The sequence below is a fragment of the Aegilops tauschii genome, chromosome 5 (assembly GCF_002575655.3).
Source record: "Aegilops tauschii subsp. strangulata cultivar AL8/78 chromosome 5, Aet v6.0, whole genome shotgun sequence".
Lineage (NCBI taxonomy): Eukaryota > Viridiplantae > Streptophyta > Magnoliopsida > Poales > Poaceae > Aegilops > Aegilops tauschii.
This window is the reverse complement of record NC_053039.3, coordinates 521,439,355-521,466,582: the sequence shown is the minus strand read 5'-3', so window position 1 is coordinate 521,466,582 and position 27,228 is coordinate 521,439,355. Positions and strand designations below refer to the sequence as shown.

The 27,228-nt window shown below is 47.6% G+C and overlaps 2 protein-coding genes across 2 annotated transcripts; both read left to right on the top strand.

Moving 5' to 3' along the window:
- Positions 1–367: 367 nt before the first annotated feature.
- Positions 368–8,029, top strand: LOC109763474 (uncharacterized). Its single transcript, XM_020322329.1, has 6 exons — positions 368–507; positions 933–2,598; positions 2,675–3,019; positions 3,383–3,631; positions 7,393–7,481; positions 7,672–8,029. Exons 1-6 carry the CDS (start codon positions 368–370, stop codon positions 8,027–8,029), a joined length of 2,847 nt encoding a protein of 948 aa, XP_020177918.1.
- A 17,372-nt stretch (positions 8,030–25,401) lies between these two features.
- On the top strand, positions 25,402–26,974 carry LOC141023102 (uncharacterized). The gene is made up of 2 exons (XM_073499416.1): positions 25,402–25,748; positions 26,548–26,974. Exons 1-2 carry the CDS (start codon positions 25,402–25,404, stop codon positions 26,972–26,974), a joined length of 774 nt encoding a protein of 257 aa, XP_073355517.1.
- Positions 26,975–27,228: the final 254 nt, after the last annotated feature.

The window sequence follows — 27,228 nt, the reverse complement described above, 5'->3', positions numbered from 1 at the left end:
GCGCACGGAAGCCTCCCTAGTGGCTTGCAAGCCCAAACTGAACCCGCTGAAGCAGGGTGTAACGATCGATGGTTTAAATACCGATAGCTTCTACAGAGAGACAGGAAGGAGGACGGTGGCTTCGGCCTGACCGGAGAGTGTTTGTAATTCAAATTCGTTGGGAGGGTGGTTGGGAGGATAGCTAAAGCTAATAGAAACCCTAGATCTCGCCATGATACTAGTAGGAACTTTACATCTGGTACTCAGAGCTTGTTGATCCTGGAGATCCCAAATCACGTCCACGCCACGCGCTTCAAACTCCAGCAGAGGAGCACCACCATGGACAAGCTGTCGTCCGGGCGACGAGATCATCAAGTCCATTGGCAAGATGCTCAAGGAAATGACCGTCGCGCTCGACGGCCTCATCATGACGCGGATCGATGGGGCCAGATCGGAGTTCAACCTCGACGTCGAGCAAATCCGCGCGGACCTCGTCACTGCGGCAAGGATGATGCCATGGACAAGCAGGCAACCACGTCGACCAGCAAGGAAGTTGGGAGCGGCCGCGATTCGACTGCTCCAGATCCCCTTGGCTTCGACAAATTCCACCGGGGGAAGGCGCACCAAGTTTATGTGCCTCCTCCGATCAGAGGTGTGCGCGATTCCAGCTATCCCCGTGAAATTTTATCCCCTCGTGATTTCGCCATTTCCGAGGTCTCTGACATGTTCCAATCTGCACCCCGTGTTGAATTGCCGCGGTTTGATGGCGCGAATCCGCGGCTATGGCAATCCCGATGTGAGGACTACTTCAAAATTTGTGGCACACCTGCATCGAGATGGATATCCTTCGCCACCTCTCAGTTTGATGGAGCTGCAGCTAGATGGTTGGAAGCGGTGCAGCGCAGATCCCCCCATTAGTCTTGGTCAGAGTTCTGTCAGCTGCTAATGAACAGGTTCGACCGCAATCAACATCAAACACTAGTGAGGCAGATGTTTCGTATTGCTCAGGAATCAACAGTGAAAGATTATGTGGAACGCTTTGCGGAATTGTATGATCAGTTATCGGCTTATGAGGAGATGCCTGACAGCTTGTACTACACCACGCGTTTCATCGATGGCCTTAAACCTGGTGTGCGCATGTCAGTGGCTCTGCAAAAACCACAAGATCTGGATGCTGCTTATGACATAGCTTTACTCCATGAAGAGCTTAGTGACAGTCACTCTTCAACCCAGCCGTTTAGGAAAACAGTGACCACTGCCACTCATTCGTCGAAAACTTTATCCAGTTCTGACAGAAAAATGACAGAAACCAGTAAGATAGCTCCTCCAGAGGACAAATGGAATGCCCTGCGTACTTATAGGAAATCAAAGGGCCTGTGTTTTATCTATGGAGAGAAATGGTCCAAGGATCATCAGTGCAAATCGTCAGTTCAACTTCATATTGTGCAGGAAATGATTGAACATATACAGAGCAACAGTTCCTTCTACCCAGAGTCGTCTGACAGTGATTCAGACAACCTCATGTTACTGTCTGTAGCTGCTTGTTCTGCTGAAACTACTCCTTCAACAATGAAACTAAGAGCGGTTGTTCAAGGACAAACACTTACCTTCTTGGTCGACTCTGGCAGTACCCATTCTTTCCTCAATACAGCTCTGATTGCACTATTGCCTACTGTCCAGGATATCAAGCCAATTGTAGTAACTGTGGCTGGTGGAGCTCAGTTATATTGTACACAAGTTGTGAAACAATGCAGCTGGCAATGTGACCAAGCAGTGTTTAAAACAGATTTCAGATTGCTTCAGCTAGGCCACTATGATGGTATCTTAGGGCTTGATTGGTTGGCCAGTCATAGCCCTATGGTTATTGATTGGGAGCAGAAGTGGTTTTCCTTCCAGTTCCAGGGATCTTGGATTACATTACAGGGAGAACTGCCAGAAGATTGCACTTATACAGTCATGAGTGTTGAGTTGGAGGGTGCAGATAGTAGTGAGGACAGTAAACATATACCTGAAGTACAAGCATTGTTACAGAAGTTCTCTGCTGTTTTTGAAGAACCAAAAGGGGTGCCCCCTAGAAGGAAGTATGATCATACTATACCACTAATTCCTGGAGCAACACCAGTGGCTGTCAGACCTTACAGAGTAGCTCCTCATCTGAAAACTGAAATGGAAAAGCAAGTTAAGGAACTGTTGCAGAATGGTATGATTAGACTCAGTAAAAGCCCTTTTTCTTCTCCTATGCTTATGGTCAAGAAAAAAGATGTCACCTGGTGCATGATGGTAGATTACAGACACTTGAATACAATAACTATGAAAGGCAAATATCCCATTCCTGTAATTGATGAATTGTTAGATGAGTTGCATGGAGCATGCTGGTTTACTAAACTGGACTTGAGGGCAGGCTATCATCAGATTAGACTGGCTCCTACTGAGGAATTCAAAACTGCATTCCAAACTCATGAAGGGCACTATGAATTCTTGGTTATGAGTTTTGGGCTATCTGAAGCACCAGGCACCTTTCATGGAGCTATGAACTCTAATCTGCCTGCATTAAGGGAATTTGTCCTAGTTTTCTTTGATGATATCCTAGTTTTTAGCAAAACCTTGAAGGAACATCTGGTACATGTGGGTGCTCACTACATTGCAAGAAAAACAATGGAAGGTCAAGCTGAGTAAGTGTTCATTTGCACAACAGCAAGTTGCTTACCTGGGTCACATCATGAGTGAAACAGGGGTTTCTATTGATCCGTCTAAAATCTTAGCTGTTGAGAACTGGCCTACTCCAGTCAATGTGAAGGAGATCAGAGGATTGCTTGGCCTCACTAGTTACTACAGGAAGTTCATTAAGAACTATGGAATTATTAGCAGGCCATTAACTGAACTGTTGAAGAAAGGTACACTGTTCATTTGGACACCTGCTGCTGATACTACTTTTGCAACTCTGAAACAAGCTCTCATTCAAGCCCCTGTGTTGGCATCACCTGACTTTTCATTGCCCTTTGTGCTGGAAACTGATGCATGTAATTATGGGATAGGAGCAGTACTGATGCAAAAGGGTCACCCACTAGCATTTGTTAGTAAAGCTTTAGGACCAAAAAACAGAGGCATGTCTGTGTATGAGAAGGAATATATGGCCATTCTGCTTGCTGTGGAGCACTAGAGATCTTACCTGCAATTCCAAGAGTTTGTTATTAAGACAGACCAAAAAAGTCTCACTCACCTGACAGATCAAAGATTGCATACCCCATGGCAGCACAAAGTTTTCACTAAACTTCTGGGACTTAACTACATAATTGTGTATAAGAAGGGCACTGACAACTCTGCTGCTGATGCTCTTTCTAGAAGGCCTCATCTATCTTCACAAGTAATGGTTGTTTCTTCTGCTCAACCTTCCTGGTTGCAGGAAATCATGGACAGTTATGGACAAGATCCAAAAGCTCAGGAGCTATTGCAACAACTTTCTGTTCAACCAACATCCAGGCCCTCCTTCTCCTTAACTAATGGCCTACTCAAGTACAAAAACTGCATCTGGATTGGTAATGATGTTCAACTTCAAGCAAAGATTTGTCATGCTTTCCATGCTACACCTCTGGAGGTCACTCTGGATTTCCTGTTACTTACAAAAGAATTCATGCCTTATTCAAGTGGTCTGGTATGAAAACTTTCATCAAAGAGTTTGTGTAATCTTGCCTGATTTGTCAGAAGGCCAAACCTGAGAGGGTTAATTGAAGGAAATATGCCCTTGAGGCAATAATAAAGTTATTATTTATTTCCTTATATCATGATAAATGTTTATTATTCATGATAGAATTGTATTAACTGGAAACATAATACTTGTGTGAATACATAGACAAACAGAGTGTCACTAGTATGCCTCTACTTGACTAGCTCGTTGATCAAAGATGGTTATGTTTCCTAGCCATTGACATGAGTTGTCATTTGATTAACGGGATCACATCATTAGGAGAATGATGTGATTGACTTAACCCATTCCGTTAGGTTAGCACACAATCATTTAGTATTCTGCTATTGCTTTCTTCATGACTTATACATGTTCCTATGACTATGAGATTATGCAACTCCCGTTTACCGGAGGAACACTTTGTGTGCTACCAAACGTCACAACGTAACTGGGTGATTATAAAGGTGCTCCACAGGTGTCTCCAAAGGTACTTGTTGGGTTGGCGTATTTCGAGATTAGGATTTGTCACTCCAATTTTCGGAGAGGTATCTCTAGGCCCACTGGGTAATGCACATCACTTAAGCCTTGCAAGCATTGCAACTAATGAGTTAGTTGCGGGATGATGTTTTACGGAACGAGTAAAGAGACTTGCCGGTAACCAGATTGAACTAGGTATGGAGATACTGACGATCGAATCTCGGGCAAGTAACATACCGATGACAAAGGGAACAACGTATGTTGTTTTGCGGTTTGACCGATAAGGATCTTTGTAGAATATGTGGGAGCCAATATGAGCATCCAGGTTCCGCTATTGGTTATTGACCGGAGACGTGTCTCGGTCATGTCTACATAGTCCTCGAACCCGTAGGGTCCGCACGCTTAAAGTTCGATGACGGTTATATTATGAGTTTATGTATTTTGATGTACCGAAGGTAGTTCGGAGTCCCGGATGTGATCACGAACATGACGAGAAGTCACGAAATGGTCGAGACGTAAAGATCGATATATTGGACGACTATATTTGGATACCAGAATGGTTCCGGGTGAGATCGGGATAATATCGGAGCACCGGGAGGTTATCGGAACCCCCCGGGAGGTATATGGGCCTTAATGGGCTTTAGTGGAAAGGAGGGGAAAGGAGCAAGGGAGGAAGCGCGCCCCCAAGCCCAATCCAAATTGGGAGGGGGCCCGGCCCCCCTTTCCTTCCTCCCTCCTTCCTCTTCCTTCCCTCTCCCTCTCCAAATAGGAAAAGGAGGAGTCCTACTCCCGGTGGGAGTAGGACTCCCCCCTTGGGCGCACCTCCTCCCCTTGGCCGGCCCTCTCCTCCCCCCTTTATTTACGGAGGAGAGGGGCACCCCATAGACACAACAATTGATCTCTTTGATCTTTTAGCCGTGTGTGGTGCCCCTTCCACTATAGTCCACCTCGATAATATCGTAGCGGTGCTTAGGCGAAGCCCTGCGTCGGTAGAACATCATCATCGTCACCACGCCGTCGTGCTGACAGAACTCTCCCTCAAAGCTCGGCTGGATCGGAGTTCGAGGGACGTCATCGAGTTGAACGTGTGCAGAACTCGGAGGTGCCGTGCGTTCGGTACTTGATCGGTCGGATCGTGAAGACGTACGACTACATCAACCGCGTTGTGCTAACGCTTACGCTTTCGGTCTACAAGGGTACGTGGACACACTCTCCCCTCTCGTTGCTATGCATCACCAAGATCTTGCGTGTGCGTAGGATTTTTTTTTGAAATTACTACGTTCCCCAACATTAATTACCCTGGCTTACTGTCACCTCTTCCAGTTCCTACTAAAGCTTGGGAAACAGTCACTATGGATTTTATTTCTGGGCTGCCTCCTTCTGATCATTTTGACTGCATTATGGTGGTTATTGATAAGTTTACCAAATATGGCCACTTCATTCCAGTCAAACAACCCTACAATGCTCTTAAGATTGCTGAACTTTTCCTGGATAACATCTACAAATTGCATGGTATGCCCTTGTTCATTGTCTCTGACAGAGATCCTGTCTTTACTAGTCAGTTCTGGCAAACTCACACTAAAAGGACAGGAATAACTTTGAATATGAGCACTGCCTACCATCCTGAGACTGATGGTCAAACTGAGAGAGTTAACCAACAGATTGAGTGTTATCTCGGATGTTTTATCTCTGCTCACCCTAGGAAATGGAACAAGTGGCTATCACTCTGTGAGTTTTGGTATAACACCAACTGGCATTCTTCCTTGGGAAAATCTCCATTTGCAGTGTTGTATGGTCAGGAACCCAGATACTTTGGTATTACTCCTTCTGATACTATTGCTCCTCAGGATATGCAATAGTGGTTGGACTCCAGGATTGTGGTGCAGGATACTGTCAGACAACATTTGCTCAGAACTCAACAGAGAATGAAAGCTCAAGCTGATAAAAACGCACAGATAGAGTCTTTGCTCCTGGTGACATGGTTTTCTTGAAACTTCAGCCATATGTGCAAAAATCAGTTGCTTCAAGATCCAGCAACAAGTTGTCCTTTTGTTATTTTGGGCCATTTCCAATTGTGGAGCGCATCGGTGAAGTGGCCTATCGCTTGGATCTACCTCCTGATAGCAAGGTGCACCCAGTTTTCCATGTTTCTCAGCTTAAATAGTTTATTTCTCCCAAACATGCAGTTCAGCAGTCCCTGCCTTCACCTGATCTCAACTTCCAAGTGCCCGTTCGTGTGTTGCAACAACGAATTCGCCGCAAGAACAACCATTCTATTGCCCAGGTCTTGGTGGAATGGAGTGGATCCCAACGCTCTGAACCTACGTGGGAAGACAGAGACGCCTTGCAACAGGCGTTTCCACGAGCACCGGCTTGGGGACAAGCCGTGTTTCAAGAAAGGGGGGATGTCGGCAGCCAGCGCGTCGACACAGAAGATGGACCTGGCAAGAGGCGGGAACCAGAGGAATCAAGTCATGGGCCAAAGGGCTGGCCCACTCGCGCGCGGAAGCCTCCCCAGTGGCTTGCAAGCCCAAACTGGACCCGCTGAAGCGGGGTGTAACGGTCGATGGTTTAAATACCGATAGCTTCTAGAGAGAGACAGGAAGGAGGACGGCGGCTTCGGCCTGACCAGAGAGTGTTTGTAATTCGAATTCACTGTGAGGGTGGTTGGGAGGACAGCTCAAGCTAATAGAAACCCTAGATCTCGCCACGATACTAGTAGGAACTTTACAGCCCTGATGCCGCCATGTACCCCCATGCGTGTCAGAATCCTTTTGCGTCACGCCCCTGCCCTTTTCTGGATAATAACCCGCGCTCCACCGCAGATCTGGCTCTGTCCTAAATCCCCAATCCCCACCGGCCCACCCTGATCGTTCTTTCCATTCTCCTCCCCCTTCCCCAATCCTCAATCCCCTCTCCAAATCCATGGATGGTGAGAGTGTTGAGGACGGTCGCGAGATCTCTGTTGTCGTTGCCCTTCCAGCAGAGCTGGTGCGTGCTGCTATTGCCCTACCAGCAGAGCCGGTGCGCGCCAGTGGACGAAGCCATGTGAACCCGTATTGGTGGGCTGGGAGGAAGTTCATGCATGAGTTTTGGCGTTGCGGGGAGCCAGAACTCCGGCATGATTATGACTATGTTCTCCTCCAATGCACGCCTGGGGTGGATGCGTTGGAGGCTCAGTATCATGGTCTGGTATCGCTGGTAGTAGTTGTTTGAGGTCCTGGAGAAAAAAAATCTTTAGTCTTGACTCGCAGGTGTGCATCGAGGAGGCCACCCCTCCATACAACCTTTGGCTCGCCTTCAAGGAGGAGGCGACGTGCACACGCGTGCTTGAATCATCAATGTAAGTGAAGTGCACTGGCTCTTGGATCCGGTTCGTTCGCTAGCACCGCGCAGTGCATGGTAATCCCGACGAGCTGTAGTACAAGAGCACGGAGCTTCGAAAGGCTAACTAAGGAGGCACGGGAGCCAGATGTCGTCACCGCGCTTGTGAAAAGCTAGGTGGCGAGCTAATCCACATCAGGCCACTGCAGGACAAAGCGTGAGCACGTCGTGGATGCATGGTCCTGCAACCCAAGCAAGGTTCCTAAGGTGCTCGAACTCAAGGTCACCAAACCAAAGCCGACAATGTGGAGCAAGCTGCCTTCCTCCGACGACGAATGTCAGTCGCCGCCCCCTCCTGTGTCACCGACGTCCATGCGCACATGCATCCACACTATCATCGTCCATGTCATGTCCATGGTAGATCACGGCGAGCTAATGGCTGAAGATTTGTTGAACAAGTACCGCCCTAATGAAAGCGAATGCCTCAGCCGTGAGCACATGTTCCTTTGCTGGCGCGGGAGGATTGACGGCACCGGACCTGGAGGTGACGACGGAAACACTAGTTGATTGATGCAGTTAAATTCAGTAGTCCTATCTGGTTTCAGTCTTAATTTAATTAGTTGTAATATTAGTGTGTTCACTGCACTCTTCAGTTTAATTCAGTACTACTAATGTGTTCTGCTGTAATGCCTGAGAATTTGAGTTTCACTTGTAATGCCGTTGAATTCAGTAATAATTGTAGTGTGTGTGTGTCCTGATGGCAACATTTGGTACCAACAAAATTTGTCCTAATGACAACATTTTTTAACCAGAGTATTTGAGTTTCACTTGTAAAATGCCTGAGAATTCCAGTTGCATTCAATTATAATTCAGTACTGCTAATATGTGTTGTTGCATTGCCAGCTTCATACACACATTAGTGAATCGGAAAATACATCAGCATCACACAAATAGAACTAGCATAACCATAAGATCAGTTTTACACAAACTACATCAACCATTAGCATAAGATCAGTTTTGCGCAAAATACATCAATCATCAGCATAAGATCGGTTTTGCACAAAATACATCAACCATCGACATAAAATTGCCTTGTGCCTTCACCCCTCAATTAATTGAACACATGAAACATGCTGGTGCGCCTGGGATTTTTGAAACCGCTGTAGCCCCTCATGGGATCATTGAATTTAGGAGGAAGGTTGAGATGAGCTCGCAGTCTCTTGGCAAAATGAAGCATGAATGATTGTTAAAAATCAACTCTGCCTCCATCTTCCTTTGTTCTTCTACTCTCTCTTTTTGTATCTCTTCTACTGTATTCTTCTATAGTTCATCTTCTTCCATGTTTCCTTGCCCAGCTTGGAGTTCTGCCTCCCATGCATGTTGTCTCTTCTCCTCTTCCATTGCAAATACTCATTGAACCCTCTCTGCCTCTTGTAACGCCCCTATATTAAATTAAAGTGAACCCATGCTAATGATGCCATGTCATCACCTTTTTGGTAAGCTAAATTGCCACTTGATAAAAATCAAAGTCAAATTCAAATTCAAATGCAAATCAAATTATTATTTCCTCAACCTGTAAAAACAAAATGTTGGTTGGGCTGCTAATATTCACTATGCAATTTTCATGAATTATCCAACATATTTTGGATTATTAAAATGCCCCTACCTATCTAAAACAAAGCTAGCAGCATTTAAATTAACGATTTTAATTTAAATAAATACATAAACACTTCACTTTAAATTGAGACTTTCTGTGCTAGCTCAAAACACTGCCTAGTATTTATGTGCCAAATACCATGTTGAACAAAAATCTTTTGCTATTTATAAAAATTGCAAAACAGCAAAGCATAAAAGGGGCAGAGAAAATAGAAAAAAACCATTGTTGGACTGGGCTGCAAGTGCACAGTGTAGCCCAGCGTTGGTGTCAAAACCGGCGGATCTCGGTTAGGGGGTCCCTAACTGTGTGTCTAAGGTCGATGGCAACAGAAGACGGGGGACACAATGTTTACCCAGGTTCGGGCCCTCTCTATGGAGGTAATACCCTGCTTCCTGCTTGATTGATCTTGATGAATATGAGTATTACAAGAGTTGATCTACCACGACATCGTAATGGCTAAAACCCTAGAAGTCTAGCCTGTATGACTATATCTCTTTCCGGACTAAGCCCTCCGGTTTATATAGACACCGGAGGGGACTAGGGATGTACAAAGTCGGTTACAGAGAAAGGAATCTTCATGTTTGGTCGCCAAGCTTGCCTTCCACGCCAAGGAGAGTCCCATCCGTACACGGGTAGAGTCTTCGGTCTTGGTATCTTCACAGCCCATCAGTCCGGCCCATGGCTAACAGGTCGGACGCCCGAGGACCCCTTAGTCCAGGACTCCCTCAGTAGCCCCTGGACCAGGCTTCAATGGCGAGGTGTCCGGCACGCAGATTGTCTTCGGCATTGCAAGGCGGGTTCCTCTTTCTGAATACTCCAAGATAACCTTCGGATGAACGTGTCCGGATCTGCAACACAAGTACCACACACAACCGCAAAGAGTATAATATTTCACAAGTCCAATCCGCCGACAACTTTTTTGCAATGTGACATTACGTCAGCCCGGTCATTATTTTGAAACGTTTCTTGTCCTGTCGTTCCACGTTTCGAGGCGCGGTTTTTATTGGCACCTCTTGTCAAAGCAGAGATCGTGTCCCCTTATTGCGGGATCTTCATCAATACGGGCGTGGGTAACCCAACTGTCCGTTGGCATGATTCCTTAGGAATAGGCAGGTTTCCAGGCTTAGGAGGAGGTGTTTGATATCCATTGCCTTTATAAGGGAGCCAAGGGCCGTTTCTTTCTTTTACGCTAACCTTTTCCTCAGCCCTCCCAACCTCGAGTTCTAGCACCCAAGGCTCGACTTTATTGCTTCAAGCTTCCCAATCATGTCCGGAACCAGCCCACAAGGCCGATGGGTGGTTTCCTCTGTTACAGAGGAGGACATTGCGAAGCTCCATGCGGCCAGATACCTGACCGCGGAGATCCCACACAGGCTTTCTGCTCGAGGACAGGTTATTCCTACTCCCAGACCCGGTGAGAGGGTTGTATTCATCTCCCACTTCCTCCGAGGGCTAGGATTCTCTCTTCATCCCTTCGTCCAGGGGCTCATGTTTTATTACGGACTAGATTTTCACGATCTAGCCCCAGATTCTTTCCTCCACGTCTCGGCGTTCATTATTACGTGCGAGGCCTTTCTCCGTATTCCCCCACACTTCGGTTTATGGCACAAGACCTTTAGTGTGAAAACGAAGGTAGTCGATGGGGAACAAGTGGAGTGTGGCGGTGCTACAGTGAGCAAGCTTACCAATGCTCTCTGGCCAAAAGGATCTTTCCCCGAAACTCCCAACCAATGACATCGGGTGTGGTTTTACGTCACTGAACCTTGTGGCACCAAGTGGGCAGCTATACCTGCGTTCTGATCTGGCCCTCCGTTACAGCTTGCATCATGGATTAATAAGGGGCTGGACTGGGGATCAGTTGACTAAGTGCAGACTCTACAGAGCCGCATCCGGAATCTCCTTGAGAAGGACATCGATCTTATCAACGTGATTCAAGTAATGCTGGTCCGGCGGGCCCTGATGTGCCAGCGACGGCCTCTCCGTATGTGGGAGTTTAATCCGAAAGGAGAACGGACCCTCCAACACTTCTTTGGCACTATGCACAAAGGGATGTGGAAGTTGTTTTTCGGGAAACGAAAAAAGTGGCCAGACACCACCGAGGACATTGACCTCGACTGCAACCATCCAGATACCTCGGTAAGCGCTTGACTCCCGAACACTTTTTAGTTAAGTATGCTGTAATACGTTACTAAGCAAACTATCTTCTTCCAGGGCTGGATAAAGAAAGCGGAGCGAATTAGGTGTTCGGCCCCCCTTCCCGAAGACTCAGCGGATCCCGTGCTAACAAGGATGCTGGCCCCGGCACCGCACCAGGTGCCTGTGAAGAAAGACAAGGCGGAGAGCAGGAAGGCCAAAGGTGGCCTTCATTCCAAGGGTATATCATACACTGTGTCCGGGGAGATCAAGGTTCCCCCACCTGAAGACAAAAGTGAGGGAGAAGCCGACGTCCCTTCTCCCCATGGTAAGAAAAGGGCTGCCTCCAAAGATTGGGAGGAAAGGGCTCCTAAGCGAGGCAAGATGCCCCTGTCGGGCGGCTCGGGCTTAGAGGACGACATCGTCGCACAGTCCCGTGATGAGGACAAGCCTCTAGCCAAATCGTAAGTGAACAAGGGTGTTTTTAAACATATCCCGTTCCTTTCCTGTTACCAGGGTAACATCTAGAATATATGTTTTTGGAGCTCGCACACAGTCTTCTTCACCAATACTCTTCCTTGGGGGATCTTCTCCCGGAGATGATGGAAAGCGAGACACCTCCACCGAACTCCTCGCCCAATAAGGCGAATGACTTTGAGGTGTCGTCCCGGAGGGTCTCTCCTGAACAGCAAGTGGTGCGAGGGGTGATGAAGACACTACCCAAAGGTGATACTTCGGTGGCCCAGGGTCCGGGGGCCAACAATAAAGGCCTCAGACTGTCCGGCTTACAGCCGGAGATGACTCTAGGGACGAATAAACGGGTCCCTACAGCAGCTTCCGGAGATCCAGAAGCGCCGGCTATATTGACAAACATGCCGCGTCAGGCACTCGTCTCAGAGGAATATCGTACCTTGATGGGTACTGTGGTTGAAAGGGTTCTGTCCGCGAAAAGCAGATTGAATGAAGCCTTCACGAGCCTGCTAAGAGGCTTCGAGGTTTGTAATGTAATATTTTCGATTGTGCTTTATTCGCAAAATGAACCTGTGTATAGATAGTAGCCCCTGAGACTCGGATTGGCTTCCCAAGGGAGGCGATCAGAGGATCGAAAAATATATGCCCAGGAAATAATCTGATTAATTGGAACACAGGCTGTTACCTCCCTGGCGACCGCCCGGACTACAGAAGTTGCCGATCTGCAGCGGAAGCTTGATGTGGCGGGAGATGACACTACGCTTATCAATGATGTCTACTACACAACCTTCTTCCTGTAAACGTTGTTGGGCCTCCAAGTGCAGAGGTTTGTAGGACAGTAGCAAATTTCCCTCAAGTGGATGACCTAAGGTTTATCAATCTGTGGGAGGCGTAGGATGAAGATGGTCTGTCTCAAACAACCCTGCAACCAAATAACAAAGAGTCTCTTGTGTCCCCAACACACCCAATACAATGGTAAATTGTATAGGTGCACTAGTTCGGCGAAGAGATGGTGATACAAGTGCAATATGGATGGTAGATATAGGTTTTTATAATCTGAAAATGTAAAAACAGCAAGGTAACTAATGATAAAAGTGAGCACAAATGGTATTGCAATGCTAGGAAACAAGGCCTAGTGTTCATACTTTCACTAGTGCAAGTTCTCTCAACAATAATAACATAATTGGATCATATAACTATCCCTCAACATGCAACAAAGAGTCACTCCAAAGTCACTAATAGAGGAGAACAAACGAAGAGATTATGGTAGGGTACGAAACCTCCTCAAAGTTATCCTTTCGGTTCGATCTATTCAAGAGTCCGTAGTAAAATAACACGAAGCTATTCTTACCGTTCAATCTATCATAGAGTTCGTACTAGAATAACACCTTAAGACACAAATCAACCAAAACCCTAATGTCACCTAGATACTCCAATGTCACCTCAAGTATCCGTGGGTATGATTATACGATATGCATCACACAATCTCAGATTCATCTATTCAAACCAACACAAAGTACTTCAAAGGGTGCCCCAAAGTTTCTACCGGAGAGTCAAGACGAAAACGTGTGCCAACCCCTATGCATAAGTTCACGAGGTCACGGAACCCGCAATTTGATCACCAAAACATACATCAAGTGAATCACGTGATATCCCATTGTCACCACAGATACGCACATGCAAGACATACATCAAGTGTTCTCAAATCCTTAAAGACTCAATCCGATAAGATAACTTCAGAGAGAAAACTCAATCCATTACAAGAGTGGAGAGGGGGAGAAACATCATAAGATCCAACTATAATAGCAAAGGTCGCGATAGATCAAGATCGTATCACCTCAAGAACATGAGAGAGAGAGAGAGAGATCAAACACATAGCTACTGGTACATACCCTCAGCCCCGAGGGTGAACTACTCCCTCCTCGTCATGGAGAGCGCCGGGATGATGAAGATGGCCACCGGTGAGGGTTGCCCCCCTCCGGCAGGGTGCCGGGACAGGGTCCCGATTGGATTTTGGTGGCTACAGAGGCTTGCGGCACGGAACTCCTGATCTATTCTGTTCCCCGATGTTTTTAGGGTATATGGATATATATAGGCGAAAGAAGTCGGTCAGCGGAGCCACGAGGGGCCCATGAGGGTGGGGGCGCACCCAGGGGGCAGGCGCGCCTCCCTGCCTCGTGGCCACCTCGAAGCTTCCTTGACTTCAACTCCAAGTCTCCTGGATCACGTTCATTCCAAAAATCACGCTCCCAAAGGTTTCATTCCGTTTGGACTCCGTTTGATATTCCTGTTCTGCGAAACACTGAAACAAGGGAAAAAACAGAAACTGGCACTGGGCTCTGGGTTAATAGGTTAGTCCCAAAAATAATATAAAAGTGTTTAATAAAGCCCATAAACATCCAAAACAGATAATATAATAGCATGAATACTTCATAAATTATAGATACGTTGGAGACGTATCAATCAACAGGCGTCTTGACGAGTCGCAAGGTATGTATTTGGGGCAGTCATTACATGTACGTGCTTATAATATAAGCGTGACTCTGAAGATTGTATACTGAGATATGCATGACTGCAGATGGTGCAGCCGCAGTTGAGATTCTTCAGGCGGATCTAGCCCGGGCCAAGGAGCAGGCCTGGTTTAGTAATGCGGCTGCCGAAAAGGCATCTGCCGAGTTGAAGGCCGAACAGGCTGCTCGGCGCCAAAACAAGGAGAAAATATCCACGATGGGGCGTGAACTAAAGGATGCCGCTAGCCACTGTGAATTCCTTGAGAAGGATCATAAAGCCAAAACGGCTGATCTTGACAAGGCCTTATGAGAGGCAAAAGAAGCGCGGTCCGAATCTAGAGCGGCTCGGGAGGAGATCTGGCAAGCTGGGGAGATCGCGGATGGTAAGCCATTTTTATTACAAACTAAGTTCGGCGATCCGAATTATGCCCCGCTTAATCAAGTGTGGAGTTCTCCGGACGCTTTATTGGATTTGCCGAAGAGTGCTTCCGATGCGGCGCAGTTTTACCAAGCGCAAGAAGGGTATGCAACGGAGAAGCTTTTTTGGTCACAATTCGGTGTGTCAAAGCGCCCGTTGTTGCTGAACTAACAGATGACCCAATGGGCCGAGCTTCACCGGATATCCGGCGTTGCCATGAAGGACGTCGTGGTCCGGCTGTGGCCGACCGAGCCAATTCCGGATAGTTATTTTGGTTTGGTGCGGCGACTTGTTGATGCGGTGCCGCATATCGACGCCGTTAAGCGGTCAACGTGCATTGAAGGTGCACGGATGGCCTTTGCCCGTGTTAAGATATACTGGACGAAGATGAAGGACCATCACGCACCAGAGCATTATTTCGAGGATGTCTTAGAGGCTGCCCGCTCAATGCTCGAAAAACATAATATTCAAGTGAAGTGTATGGAAATTGTAAAAGACAATATCATAATAAAGCTATTTTCTGTTTTAGTTTCGCCTAAAAACTTTTGTTCCTCCTGTGCGGCCGTTTTTGGTATGGTCTGAAAGTTTTCCAGTCGTCGGCTTCAGCCCCCTCGTATGAAATACGGGGGTGTTCGGAAAGGCATTTGTTCACTCTTAACCCAACGTCTTGGTCCATGAAGGAGGTGTCAATGCGGCGAACTAGGCAATCAGACTATAGGGCGCTAACACTTTCACTTAGCCATATGAGTTTTATGGTGGGTCTACGATATAGCCCCTAGTATGTACGCGACTTATTCCAATATAATGCGTTACATATATGACGTGAAGAAAAAGGTCCTTCGTATAACACGGAGGGAATCACAAAAGATTCCAATAAGTCGTCGAGTGGTTGACCAGCTCTCGCCGCATCATGACAGTCAGTTTTCGGCTTTCTCTACTGAGGTGCTTGACCAGATGAACCGGAAGCACAATCGCAGTAGTTCTCCCTTTACTACCCTAGCCGATAGAGCGGAACGTAAGGTAGCAAGCACAGGATCCGGGCAACCCAACTATTGACCCAAGACATGATTCGGAGCTGATGCATATAAGGCCAAACTCGCGATGCCGAAGTGTGCTATAGAGCTATTCGGACTTGTCAGCAACTCATTTGTTCCCATACCGAGCCCCTGGCAAGTTTTGCCGAGGTGTATGTGTGAAACAACCACAGGAGTAAAATTCAGTTCTTTAGAAAAAAGCGAATACTGGATGCGGATTATGTTTTACTAGGACCTGAGTGATATGCCAATCGTTATTTTATAGATAACATAGCCGCAACCCCGTCTTTTGACATGCCAAGGGTTGAAGGCTGAGGAAAAAGGCACTTTACATGCTCGAAATAGAGAGTGCGGTCTACAAAAAGTTATTTTGGACCTCCTGTCGCACGTCTGCGCCGCCTGTCCTTGGTGAAGGGATTCCTTGACGGGAATAGCCTTTGGGTGAGTATACGAACCCGAACTCCGATAGAGTCTGTGGCCAGCCATTGAGCCACCCGTGGAGAGGATAATGAAAAAGAAAAAGTAGTTAGAAAAAAGGGGAGGTTATGGGAGTACTTGCAGGCCGGTCCGTATTGTGCTTCCGCCGATGCCCAGGGTATTTTAAGTGCATAATTATGTATGCGCGGTACAGACTTCATAGGTATATTAGGAAAACGGCGGAAGCCGAACTGCTAGTCCAGCTTGGACATTGATCGGTCATGTTGAATGGAGACCGGCGGCTTAATGGCCGACGAGGTATGCGGTGTGATAAGGCCGCTGTATAGTTCAGCTGAGGTAGCCGTAGTATGATCCTCTGTACGGAGGGAGCGTTCCGTGCGTTCCCCTGTAGGGGTGTGTGTGTGTCACGTATACCATGTTCACTGTTTTTACTTCGGGGGGAAACTGCTTCTGACCCCCGGTGTTTGGTTGGTGAGTCTCTTCGTCGTCGCTGTCGCCGGGCGGCCTCTTCCCCTTGTGTTCGGCGTTTAACTTGCCAGCCTGTTTGAAGACCCAACAACTTCTGTTGGTGTGATTAGCTGGTTTATCGGGGTGGCCATGAATCTTGCAGGGCCTATCCAATATCTTGTCTAAATTGGATGGTCCATCTTTATTTGCCGTAAATGGCTTTTTCCATTAGCCAGGTTTGGGGCCGCTGAATCCGGCGTTTACCGCTATGTCGTGCGTTTCCTCATTATTATTGTGACATTTGTGTTTATTGTGTTGCGGCTTCCCATTGCCGTCTCGAACTTCGGAAGTGCCCGGATCGCTGGCGCTGTTGCTTCTATGAGTGAGCCAACTGTCTTCTCCCGCGCAAAAGCGGGTCATCAGAGCGGTAAGGGCTGACATGGATTTTGGTTTTTCCTGACTGAGGTGGCGGGCGAGCCACTCATCTCGGACGCTGTGTTTGAAGGTCGCGGAGCGAGTCAACTGATCATGTTTCAAGGGCTTCTGCGTCCGGGTAGTCTACAATTTGGTTCCTTTTAACTAAGAACCTAGTCCAAAGCTTCCTGGCTGACTCTCCGGGCTGCTCGACAATGTGACTTAAGTCATCGACATCTGGTGGCTGGACATATGTACCTTGGAAGTTGTCGCGGAATGCGTCTTCCAGATCCTCCCAGCTGCCAATAGAGTTTTTAGGCAGACTGTTCAACCAGTGCCGAGCTGGTCCTTTGAGTTTTAGTGGGAGGTATTTGATGGCGTGAAGGTCATCTCCGCGGGCCATATGGATGTGGAGAATAAAATCCTCGATCCATACCGCAGGATCAGTTGTTCCATCATATGATTCAATATTCACGGGTTTAAACCCTTCTGGGAATTCATGATCCATTACTTCATCAGTGAAGCAAAGAGGGTGTGCGGCGCCTCTATATCGGGCCGCATCGTGACGTAGCTCCGATGGAGTCTGTCTGCGGTTTTCGGCCCGGGCGTGACTAGGTTTGTCATGTCCGAATAGATGGCCGTCGTTGCGTGTCAAGGCACGTCCACGCGATCCGTAGATCGATCTGGTATGTCTTGCTCTACTATCCAGGTCCTGCCGAAGGTCATATGTATATCCCCGAGCTGTTTTATCTCTATTTTTACGTTGAGGTGGGGCGGGCTACTGTTCGGCTTGAGTTGCCGATTTACCCGACCGCGTGGTGGTCGGTCAGCCGCATTGTTCCAACCGCGTGGTGGTCGGTCGGCCGCATTGCGCGAGGGAGGTACGGGCTCCGGCGCCTCCTCATCGAACTGAGGTAGCAATTTGCGCGTCGGGTAACTCTTGGTTGGGCGCTTGGGGTCGTATTCTTCGGCTGCCAGGATGTTAGTCCATCTTTCGTTGAGCAGATCTTGGTCAGCTTGAAGCTGCTGCTGCTTCTTTTTCAGGCTCCTTGCAGTGGCTATTAGCCGGCGCTTGAAGCGCTCCTGCTCGAGAGGTTCCTCAGGCACGATAAAATCCTCGTTGCCGAGGCTCACCTCATCCTCGGAGAGTGGAAGATAATTACTGTCCTCCGAGTCATTGTGTTCGGCCTATTCATCAGGGCTAACTTGCCGGTCTTCCTGTTCCTCCTATTCGGAGGTTACCTCAACGGGGTCTTCATTATCTTCGGCATCGTTCGGAGTATTGTTTTCTCTGGTTCCGGTATTGCTGTCTTTTGCACGATGTGACTTAGAGCAGCGTCGATGACGCCGACGCTTTGGGTGTGTCTCAGGAGGTTTATCCTCGACTGGATCTTCTTTGTCATTGTCGTTAGTTTCTTTGGGTGTATCTACCATGTACACGTCGTACAAAGAAGTGGCCGTCCAGCATCCGGTAAACGGCGGGTTTTGGCCCTGCTCCTCATCGGCATCGTCGTCCATACCGTCGATGTCTTCGGAGCCGTAATCGAGCATGTCGGTTAAGTCCTCGACAGTCGCTATGAAGTGGGTGGCGGGTGGGAAGCGAAATTCTCCATCATCAACTTCTAGTTCGAACCGAACATAATTCGGCTGTGAGTGCCCTGCTATGGAAAGATTTTTTAATGAGTTCAGCACGTCGCCTAAAGGCGAGTGCCGGAAGATGTCCGCGGCACTGAATTCGGCGATCGATGACCGATCCAGCCCGACATACGCGGACGCACATGGTTCGGAACTTATAGCCGGAAACGAGTCCGAGGTTCTGGTGACACAGACATCACCCGAGGTTAGGTCTGTGTGCGGCTCCAACGCCACAGAATCTGCGGCTTCCGTGGTGGGGTTGAGCTTCCCGTCCTCGGATGGCGCGATCTGCTCTGGATCTAAGGCCAGAGCGGTTACAGGTGCAATTTCCTGGGTATGGCCCGATGACAGATTTAAGTCATGTTCATCGTGGTGACGGGGAGCGACTGCCGTGGTCTCGAATCCATCGAAGATCAAGTCTCCACGGATATCCGCGTCGAAGTTCAAGCTCCCGAATCTGACCTGACGGCCAGGGGCATAGCTATCGATCTGCTCCAGATGGCCAAGCGAGTTGGCCCGCAGTGCGAAGCCGCGGAACACGAAGATCTGTCCGGGGAGGAAGACCTCTCCTTGGACAGCATTGTTGTGGATGATTGAAGGGGCCATCAAACCTTTTGGGGACGACACAGTGGAACTCTCAATGAAAGCACCAATGTCGGTGTCAAAACCGGCGGATCTCGGGTAGGGGGTCCCGAACTGTGCATCTAAGGTCGATGGTAACAGGAGACGGGGGACACAATGTTTACCCAGGTTCGGGCCCTCTTTATGGAGGTAATACCCTACTTCCTGCTTAATTGATCTTGATGAATATGAGTATTACAAGAGTTGATGTACCACGAGATCGTAATGGCTAACACCCTAGAAGTCTAGCATGTATGACTATATCTCTTTCCGGACTAAGCCCTCCGGTTTATATAGACACCGGAGGGGACTAGGGTTGTACAAAGTCGGTTACAGAGAAAGGAATCTTCATGTTTGGTCGCCAAGCTTGCCTTCCACGCCAAGGAGAGTCCCATCCGGACACGGGTAGAGTCTTCGGTCTTGGTATCTTCACAGCCCATCAGTCCGGCCCATGGCTAACAGGCCGGACGCCCGAGGACCCCTTAGTCCAGGACTCCCTCACTCAGCCCAACTTCCCCATCCATCATCTTCCTCCTGTTCACAGGAGGTGCGCTGGACGTCGCACGCACGTCCATGGCCCTGGATGGCCACGGGGCAGCCATCCAGCCCTCCCCGGCGTCTACTAGGTCATCGTCGATCCCCCTGCGAAACCTAGACTCCTCACTTTCCCCCTCGTTCTCTCCCTTGTCGATTCCACCCATAACCACAACCACCGTCGCCATGGTCTCCACCATTCCTGTGCTCCTCGTCCTCTTCGTGCCCTAAAAACTTGTCCCCGAGCTCCGTCATTGTCCTCCTTGTCGTCTTCGCCCATTGAATCCAGCCGGGAGCCCTACATCTGAATCAAAAAATCCACATAGTTCATCATCTAAATTGAAATCTTCTTCTAGCTTATTTCCTTCACCTTTGAATCTCCCCCGTTTTCTTCATCACCAACTCTGCCTTCATGGATTAGTTTGTCATCCCCATCCTCCAAATCATATTCACCGTCAACCAAATCATCAGGAACATAGTCTGAATCCTCTCACTGAAACTCACTAATAAATCCTTGTTCTTCCTGTCTGCTTGCTCTTGTTCTTGTGGTTGGGATTGCACTGCTGCTTGGTTCTTCCTTGGGTACTACTAAATTGCTTGTGCCATCATTAACACATACCAGGTGATGTTATCTTGGACTAAGGGATACTAACCTGTACGACCCGTAGTCCATGGGCCGGGCTTAGGGCCCGCCCATCACTAAAGGAAGGACCACCGAAGCTATGAACCTCGACGTAACCAAGATGGAAACCTTCGAAGACTGGGCATGTACTTCAAGAATTGCTCTGTAGCCAGCGTATTGACAACCAACCATGTGTGTAACCTAGGCACCCTGGTGCATATATAAGCCGAGGGGTTTAGTGTTTGGAGGCACGATTACCAGCCTCAGGGTTTAGAACACAATCATACAATCTCTAGGTAGATCATCTTGTACTCTGTACTCCATCACATCAATATAATCAAAGCAGGACATAGGATTTTACCTCTTCAAGAGGACCCGAACCTGAATAAATATCGTCTCCCTTCATCCCCTATTACCATTGTTTCTAGACCTACATCTCAGGACCCCCTACCCCGAGATTCGACAGTTTCTGTATCGACACCAGACTAACACACTGATCCAAATTACTATCCTCCACAACCCCCCTTATGTCTTTGTTGGACTCAAAACGAGAGAAAGATTTGCAACAGTGTTGTCAACCACATCATCCTTCTCCCAGTCATTAGCACACATGGCGTTCTCATGATCAAGATAACACATAACATATTTGTGCCACTCTCTAACAAATTCTTTTGATGCAGGAGGTGTCATTGTTGTCTTTAATATGCTTCAGTCCTTGCTCATTGATTTGCATTCCTGGCAACAACAAATATGTTTTCACTCTTCCTGCACTCTCATACCCCACTCTATCAAATTTTCTAACATCGAAATGTAATCTATGAAGCATCACAGAAATCAAAAGATGCCTCTCTTTTTTCACTGAGTTACGACCTATTAGCTCCACTTTGGAAAAAATATCCACCATAAACAAGCTCTACGGTGTAGAAATCACAGGCTTCATCTGTCAGACAAGTTAAAATTGAAATTTTAATACAAACGGCTGAAACCCTAAGCAGCAGAACAAACCCTAGCCATACTCTAATCGTCCATGCATGTTGATTAAAACTAAACTAACGAAGGCCAAATGCTCTAAACTGAGCTCCAAATGAATGAAATTGATGGAGTTTGAGCTGAATTGGAGCTCACCGTACAGCACGAGAGGGCTGCCGTATCCCCATCGCATGAATGAGTCGGCGAGCAGCGAGAATGCAGTCCAAGCCACACTAGATGGCCCGCGTGCGACCCTATCTGCTCCAAGCAGGGGCGGCGATTGGCTCGCACCACCGCTCAACGTCGTTGTCTTCGAGCAAGACGAACTCATCAGCTAGGTGGGGCTGGGGGCGGCGAAATGTGCACGGTCGGAACGGACCAAGCAGCAAAATGACACCACCGTCGGAGGGGTGGAGCGCGGGTTATTATTCAGAAACGACAAGGGTGTGACCGCAAAAGGATTCTGACATGCAAGGGAGGGGGGTACGTGGCGGCACCAATGCACTCGACCGTTGAGGGGGCCGTAGAGTGTTACGTATTCGCATGTATAAGGATCGTATTGGAGTGTTTCTCAACTTGAGGGACCAAATCGTAGTGCGCCAAAGAGTTCAGGGACAAACCATGTAATTTTCTCGAGCGAGGAGGGGGGCTGCTTGAAAAGGGAGGAAGGGCCCAGCTGTCGTTTCGACGTGGCAGACATCACATTCGGATCGCTCTGTTTTGCCCTTCAAGATTGAGAGATTTCGGATTGTATGGATAGTCTGGGCGTCTGTGTTGAAATTCAAAATGATTAAGGACCGCAATAACCCGTGAATATCTGCTAGGAGGGATAACATTTTCTTCAGAGGAAGACATTTTTTCTTCTAAAACCGCCACCGTTTGATCTCAAGTCACAACTAAAACTATCAGAAAAATGTGTTTGCTTGACACCCCCCCTCCCAGGGAATGCTCGCCAATTAGTATTTCTGAACTATTAAATGTGTTTGGGTCGGACAGTTCTGCCATATGAGATTAAGAATGGATGTCTGTCTCGGAATGTCTAATAAGCGGATAATCGTCAATTGCAGTAGGGTTCGTCATCTTTGGGACGGCTCTCATCTTTGCAAAAGTTCGGTCCACAGTGCTGATCTCCGCCATATGGAATTTGTGCAAGCCCTGCTCTGCTTATCTGAAAGTCTGAACCCAATCTGGCAGAGTAGCAGGATTTTCTTTTTGCTCTTATAGAAGTAACCACTGAAATTCCTCCCTGAACCTACGTCTGCAGGCAAAGAGACTGGGGATAACCCTTCTGAAAGCATAAGCATTCCTCATGCTCCAAATGGTCCAAGCTATCAGTATCATGACATCCATTGCAAATGGAAGATTGAGCAGGCAAACTATCTGACTGAGCTGATTTTGAATACCTGCAGACAGGGGAGACCAACTTGGGCAGATGAACGAACAAGTGATCTCTTGTCTCTAAAACATGCTGATCACACATGACACATGTGCAGTCCTCAATGAAAAAGCACTTCCTCTAGAGGGTTCTCTAGTATTCAGCCTGTTATTGACAAGCAGCCAGAAGAAAATCTTATGCTTGAGCTGATTGCAGGTTTTCCATAGCCATGCAATAGCAGGAATTGTCGGGTTCTCGCTTCTGAGCTGCTTCAGCTTTCTGCCCAGCTTCTTCTGCACCCTAGCGCTCAGATGGAACAAGATGCTAGTACAGTACAGTATGATCAAAGGGAGGAAACAAAGGAACCAGTTTTATGCATAATGATGACCCAACTGAAAGTTGTAGCCGGTGGAAGACTAACAGGACATAATAGTGCAGGCGAACGGCCTGACAAATCCATTACAACACTCGGATAACGAGGAAGCATGAGAAAGACATAATAAAAAAATTACAAGTTTTAGAGTGGTTGGGCTTTTTTAGAACCGTTCGTTGATGTCGATCTAACGGCAGACAAATACGAAGTACTGGGTAGTACTCCGACGAAAGTACGCGAAAGTACTAAAACGAGTGGGGCCGGTACTCGTGACAAGGTGGGGACGCGTTTTAATATAGGGGCAGTTTAGTCCTAGGAAAATTTGCACGCGCCGCCCCTCTCGTCGAATGCAAAACCGCCGCCATGGTGCTACACCTTCCACAATTACTCATCAACGGCCATCTCCGCCCTCTCCTCCAAGTCCACCGCAGTCATCTCCTCCTTCTCGCCGCTGCAACTTCTCTCCACTCAGGCAAACCCCCCCACCCACCCCCACCCCCTCTTCCATCGAAGCAAGAATTGGCAGATCGAGCTGATGGCCGGCGGCGAGAACACCGACTTCGTGCAGATCGCCGGCGGCGACCAGGTCAAGTTGGCCAGGTTGAGGGAGATCCGTTCTTGGTTTGACAACACAAGGCAGATGAGATGGACGGCAATGGCCACTCTCAAGAATTTGACGAAGAAGGAGAGGGCAAAGCTTTGCCCCCCGCCCGCACAACTGATTCACAAGATCGAGATCCTCCTCTGGGCGATGGAGCAGGCCAATTCGTCCAGCAAGTGGACCAGGCGGAGGTGGTAGGTGTTCAGATCCAGGGTAGAGCATCCACTGGATCAGGAACCCACCGTGCACGAGGTGCCGTTGCAGATTGTGCAGCCTCCAACCGAGTCATCGGAGACTCCGAAGCACAAGATGAGGAGGACAGTGGTCGCGACCTCGCTTCCCCGCCGTTCTCCACGCTTCCCTCGCCACTCTCCTCGTCTGAACGGCGGCGGTAGCTATGTTTAGAGTAAGCTTCCCCACTCCTCATCTTCCTACTGCTCGTGCTTACATCGTGGTGATACTGATCGTAATAGCTCAGAGAGGGAATGCTATATGGCATTTTAATCTCAATGAATTGCATGAATATTTGAGTACATGGATTTGGAGGATGATTATGATGTATGTGAACCCTAGGCATCATATGAACCCTAGGAAAAATTAGTAATGTTCTAGTGGTAGACACTGAAATATTTCGGTACACACCGGTAGGCACTGAAATATTTCGGTACTGCCCTAGGCAAAATTTGTAATGTTGTAGTGGTGGACACTGAAATATTTTGGTACACACCGGTAGGCACTGAAATATTTCGGTACTGCCCTAGGCAAAATTTGTAATGTTGTAGTGGTGGACACTGAAATATTTTGGTACACACCGGTAGGCACTGAAATATTTCGGTACTGCCCTAGGCAAAATTTGTAATGTTGTAGTGGTAGACACTGAAATATTTCGGTACACACCGGTAGGCAATGAAATATTTCGTTACTACAATTCAGTACACACCGATGCACACTGAATAATTTCAGTACTGCAGTTTCAGTACACACCGGTACACACTGAAATATTTCAGTACTGCAAATTCTATACAAAGTTGGCATTTTGTTATTTATTTGTGAATTAATCCATGCATCATATGGCCTAACTTTGTACATGAGTTTGGGTCAATTTCATGTCTATTTATTGTTAAAATTATTGTCATGCCATGAAACACAAGACAAGTCACTGACCCAAGCTTGCAAAGATGCCATATCAATGTTGCTGATATGAATATGCATGTTTTCACCAAGTCTTGTGTCTGAATTAAAACTGAGCATTTTTTCTTGATGGTATCCATGGATCTAGAACTCCTATGAATTTGCTCATGTTGGATGTTTTGTCCGTTTACAACCTTAGCAAACTTGCTTCTCATGTTTACATCACGGCCGCCGGGTGAAGGAGGAGAAAAGCCCACCTACCTAACATGAGTTTTCTCACACACCACGGCCTGCATACGACTACAAACCCAGTGATATGGGCCACGATGCAGGCCCGTGGGTGGTTACAGAATGGAACACCAACAGCACGCGAGCCCCACGACCCCCACGATCACGATAACGACGAGCGCCTCCCTCACGCGACGAACCGCCTCCCCCAGAACTCAAAAAGGCACCTTCTCCTCCATTCCTCCCTCATTATGCGAACCACGTCCATCTACTCCACAAACTGCAACCACCGTCTCTGTCTCAAAACCGCCGTCGCTGGAGAAGGGCAATGGCGGAGGAGCCGTCTACCAGGCATCACTGTGGCGAGACGTCCGACCAGAGCATCAAGGAAGACGACGTTCAGATCACCGGTGAGAAGCGCGACTACACCACCAAACTTGACAAGGTGGAACTCCACGGCAAAGAGACACTGGAGGTCGTCTGCACAAGCAATCCAGACACTGCCGACGAAATGCTCACGAGGCTCTTCATGAAAGCCGGCGGCATGTATCCTAGATTCGTCGGCGTTGATGTGGAGTATACCAGGGATGACGAACCTCCGCAGTACGCAGCAGTTCTGCAGTTATGCGTGGAGGAACTCTGCCTGGTGTACCACATCGGTGCGGCCACAAAATGGTGAGCCATCCTACTCATATACCCTAGTTTCTCAACTACATGTACTAGTGTAGATTGTGAAGTGGACGCACTTGTGTGGTTTCTCAAGTACATGCACTGGCATAGATTTTTACCCTGATGCACTGGATTAGTATCTTAAAATCTTGCACCAGATTAATCACCAAACTTGATATACTAGTGTAGTTTCTGATCTTGATGCATTAGTGTTGTGTCTACCGGTGTGGATGCATTAGTGTTATTTTCTGAAGTTGATGCACTGGACTAGATGTATTAGTGTTGTGTCTACTAGTGTAGTTTCTGATATACTAGTGTAGTTTCTGATATTGATGCATTAGTGTTGTGTCTACCGGTGTGGATGCACTGGACTAGATGTATTAAAAGTTGTTTCTGAAGTTGATGTAGTGAAGTAGTTTGCTGTAGTGTTATTTTCAACTGTATGATCCAAAAAGAGAAATAACATCATGTACTTCATGCATTCATCACTCGTATTGTTTGGTTCTAGCACTAGCATTGTCACACTTTGCCACAATTTTTTGCCAAGTTTTCCTAAGGTTAGTTCATCAAAATGAGGGCCACAAGTTGGCAAGCCTAAGGGAATCTTGCCACACTTTTTGTGTGTATGCCATGTGGGACCCAAGTGTGGCTTGCCTAAGGTGTGGCTTGAACCAAACACACACCTAAGTTGGTCAAACTTGCCTAACCTTAGGTGTGGCAATCTTTGGCAAACTTAGTCACAAACCAAACAACTCCTAAATCTTCAAAATTACTACTAATCTTCAATATGTCTCTCCCCTTGAAGGCCCAAGCGCCTCAAGAGCTTCCTCCAGGAGAAGAAGTTGTTCACCTTTGCCGGTTTCAGCATTCATAATGACAAACAGATGCTGAAGATGTCTGGTTTGGAGATCAACCCCGAAAAGTACATCGACATTCAGAAAAACTATAGAGTTCCAGATGCCTGCAGAAAGAAGCAGTACGACTCCTTGGCTGATGTTGCAGCCAGCGTCATCCACCCATTTTACCAAAACATGAAGAAGAAGATCAACAGGACCGAAGACCATAAACTGTGGGGGATCAGCCCGCTGCGAGACTACCTCATCGAGTACGCAGCGAAGGATGCGTACGCCACCTACAAGGCTTGGAAGATAATAGACAACATCAAATCAGGTGTGGAAATTTTAGAAGCACGGGAGGCTGACCCCTACTACCACTACCACTACGCGGCATGAAGAGAGATCAAAGTCTGCCTTCAAGTTGCTAGCGCCGTGTCCTTTTATGATATCTATGTTTCTTTGTTGTTCGGTGTGTCTGAACTTATGTCCTATGGTGTGTCTGAACTTATGCTGTGCGGTGGTTGATCTGCCGTTTATCTTAAGAGTTTGCTGCTACTCTGGTTTAGTGTTCCAAGTTGTTAATACTATTTTGGTGATGCATGATAAGCCTTGTACAATGCTTGATGCGTACGGTGGTGCTTAGAAAAATA

Coding starts and splice junctions, on each gene's coding strand:
- LOC141023102 (XM_073499416.1), top strand. CDS start 25,402: ATGGCGGAGGAGCCGTCTACCAGGCATCACTGTGGCGAGACGTCCGAC. Junction 25,749..26,547: donor ATCGGTGCGGCCACAAAATG/GTGAGCCATCCT, acceptor CTCCCCTTGAAG/GCCCAAGCGCCTCAAGAGCT.
- LOC109763474 (XM_020322329.1), top strand. CDS start 368: ATGCTCAAGGAAATGACCGTCGCGCTCGACGGCCTCATCATGACGCGG. Junction 508..932: donor ATGATGCCATGGACAAGCAG/GCAACCACGTCG, acceptor GCTAATGAACAG/GTTCGACCGCAATCAACATC. Junction 7,482..7,671: donor CGCGTGCTTGAATCATCAAT/GTAAGTGAAGTG, acceptor AGGCCACTGCAG/GACAAAGCGTGAGCACGTCG.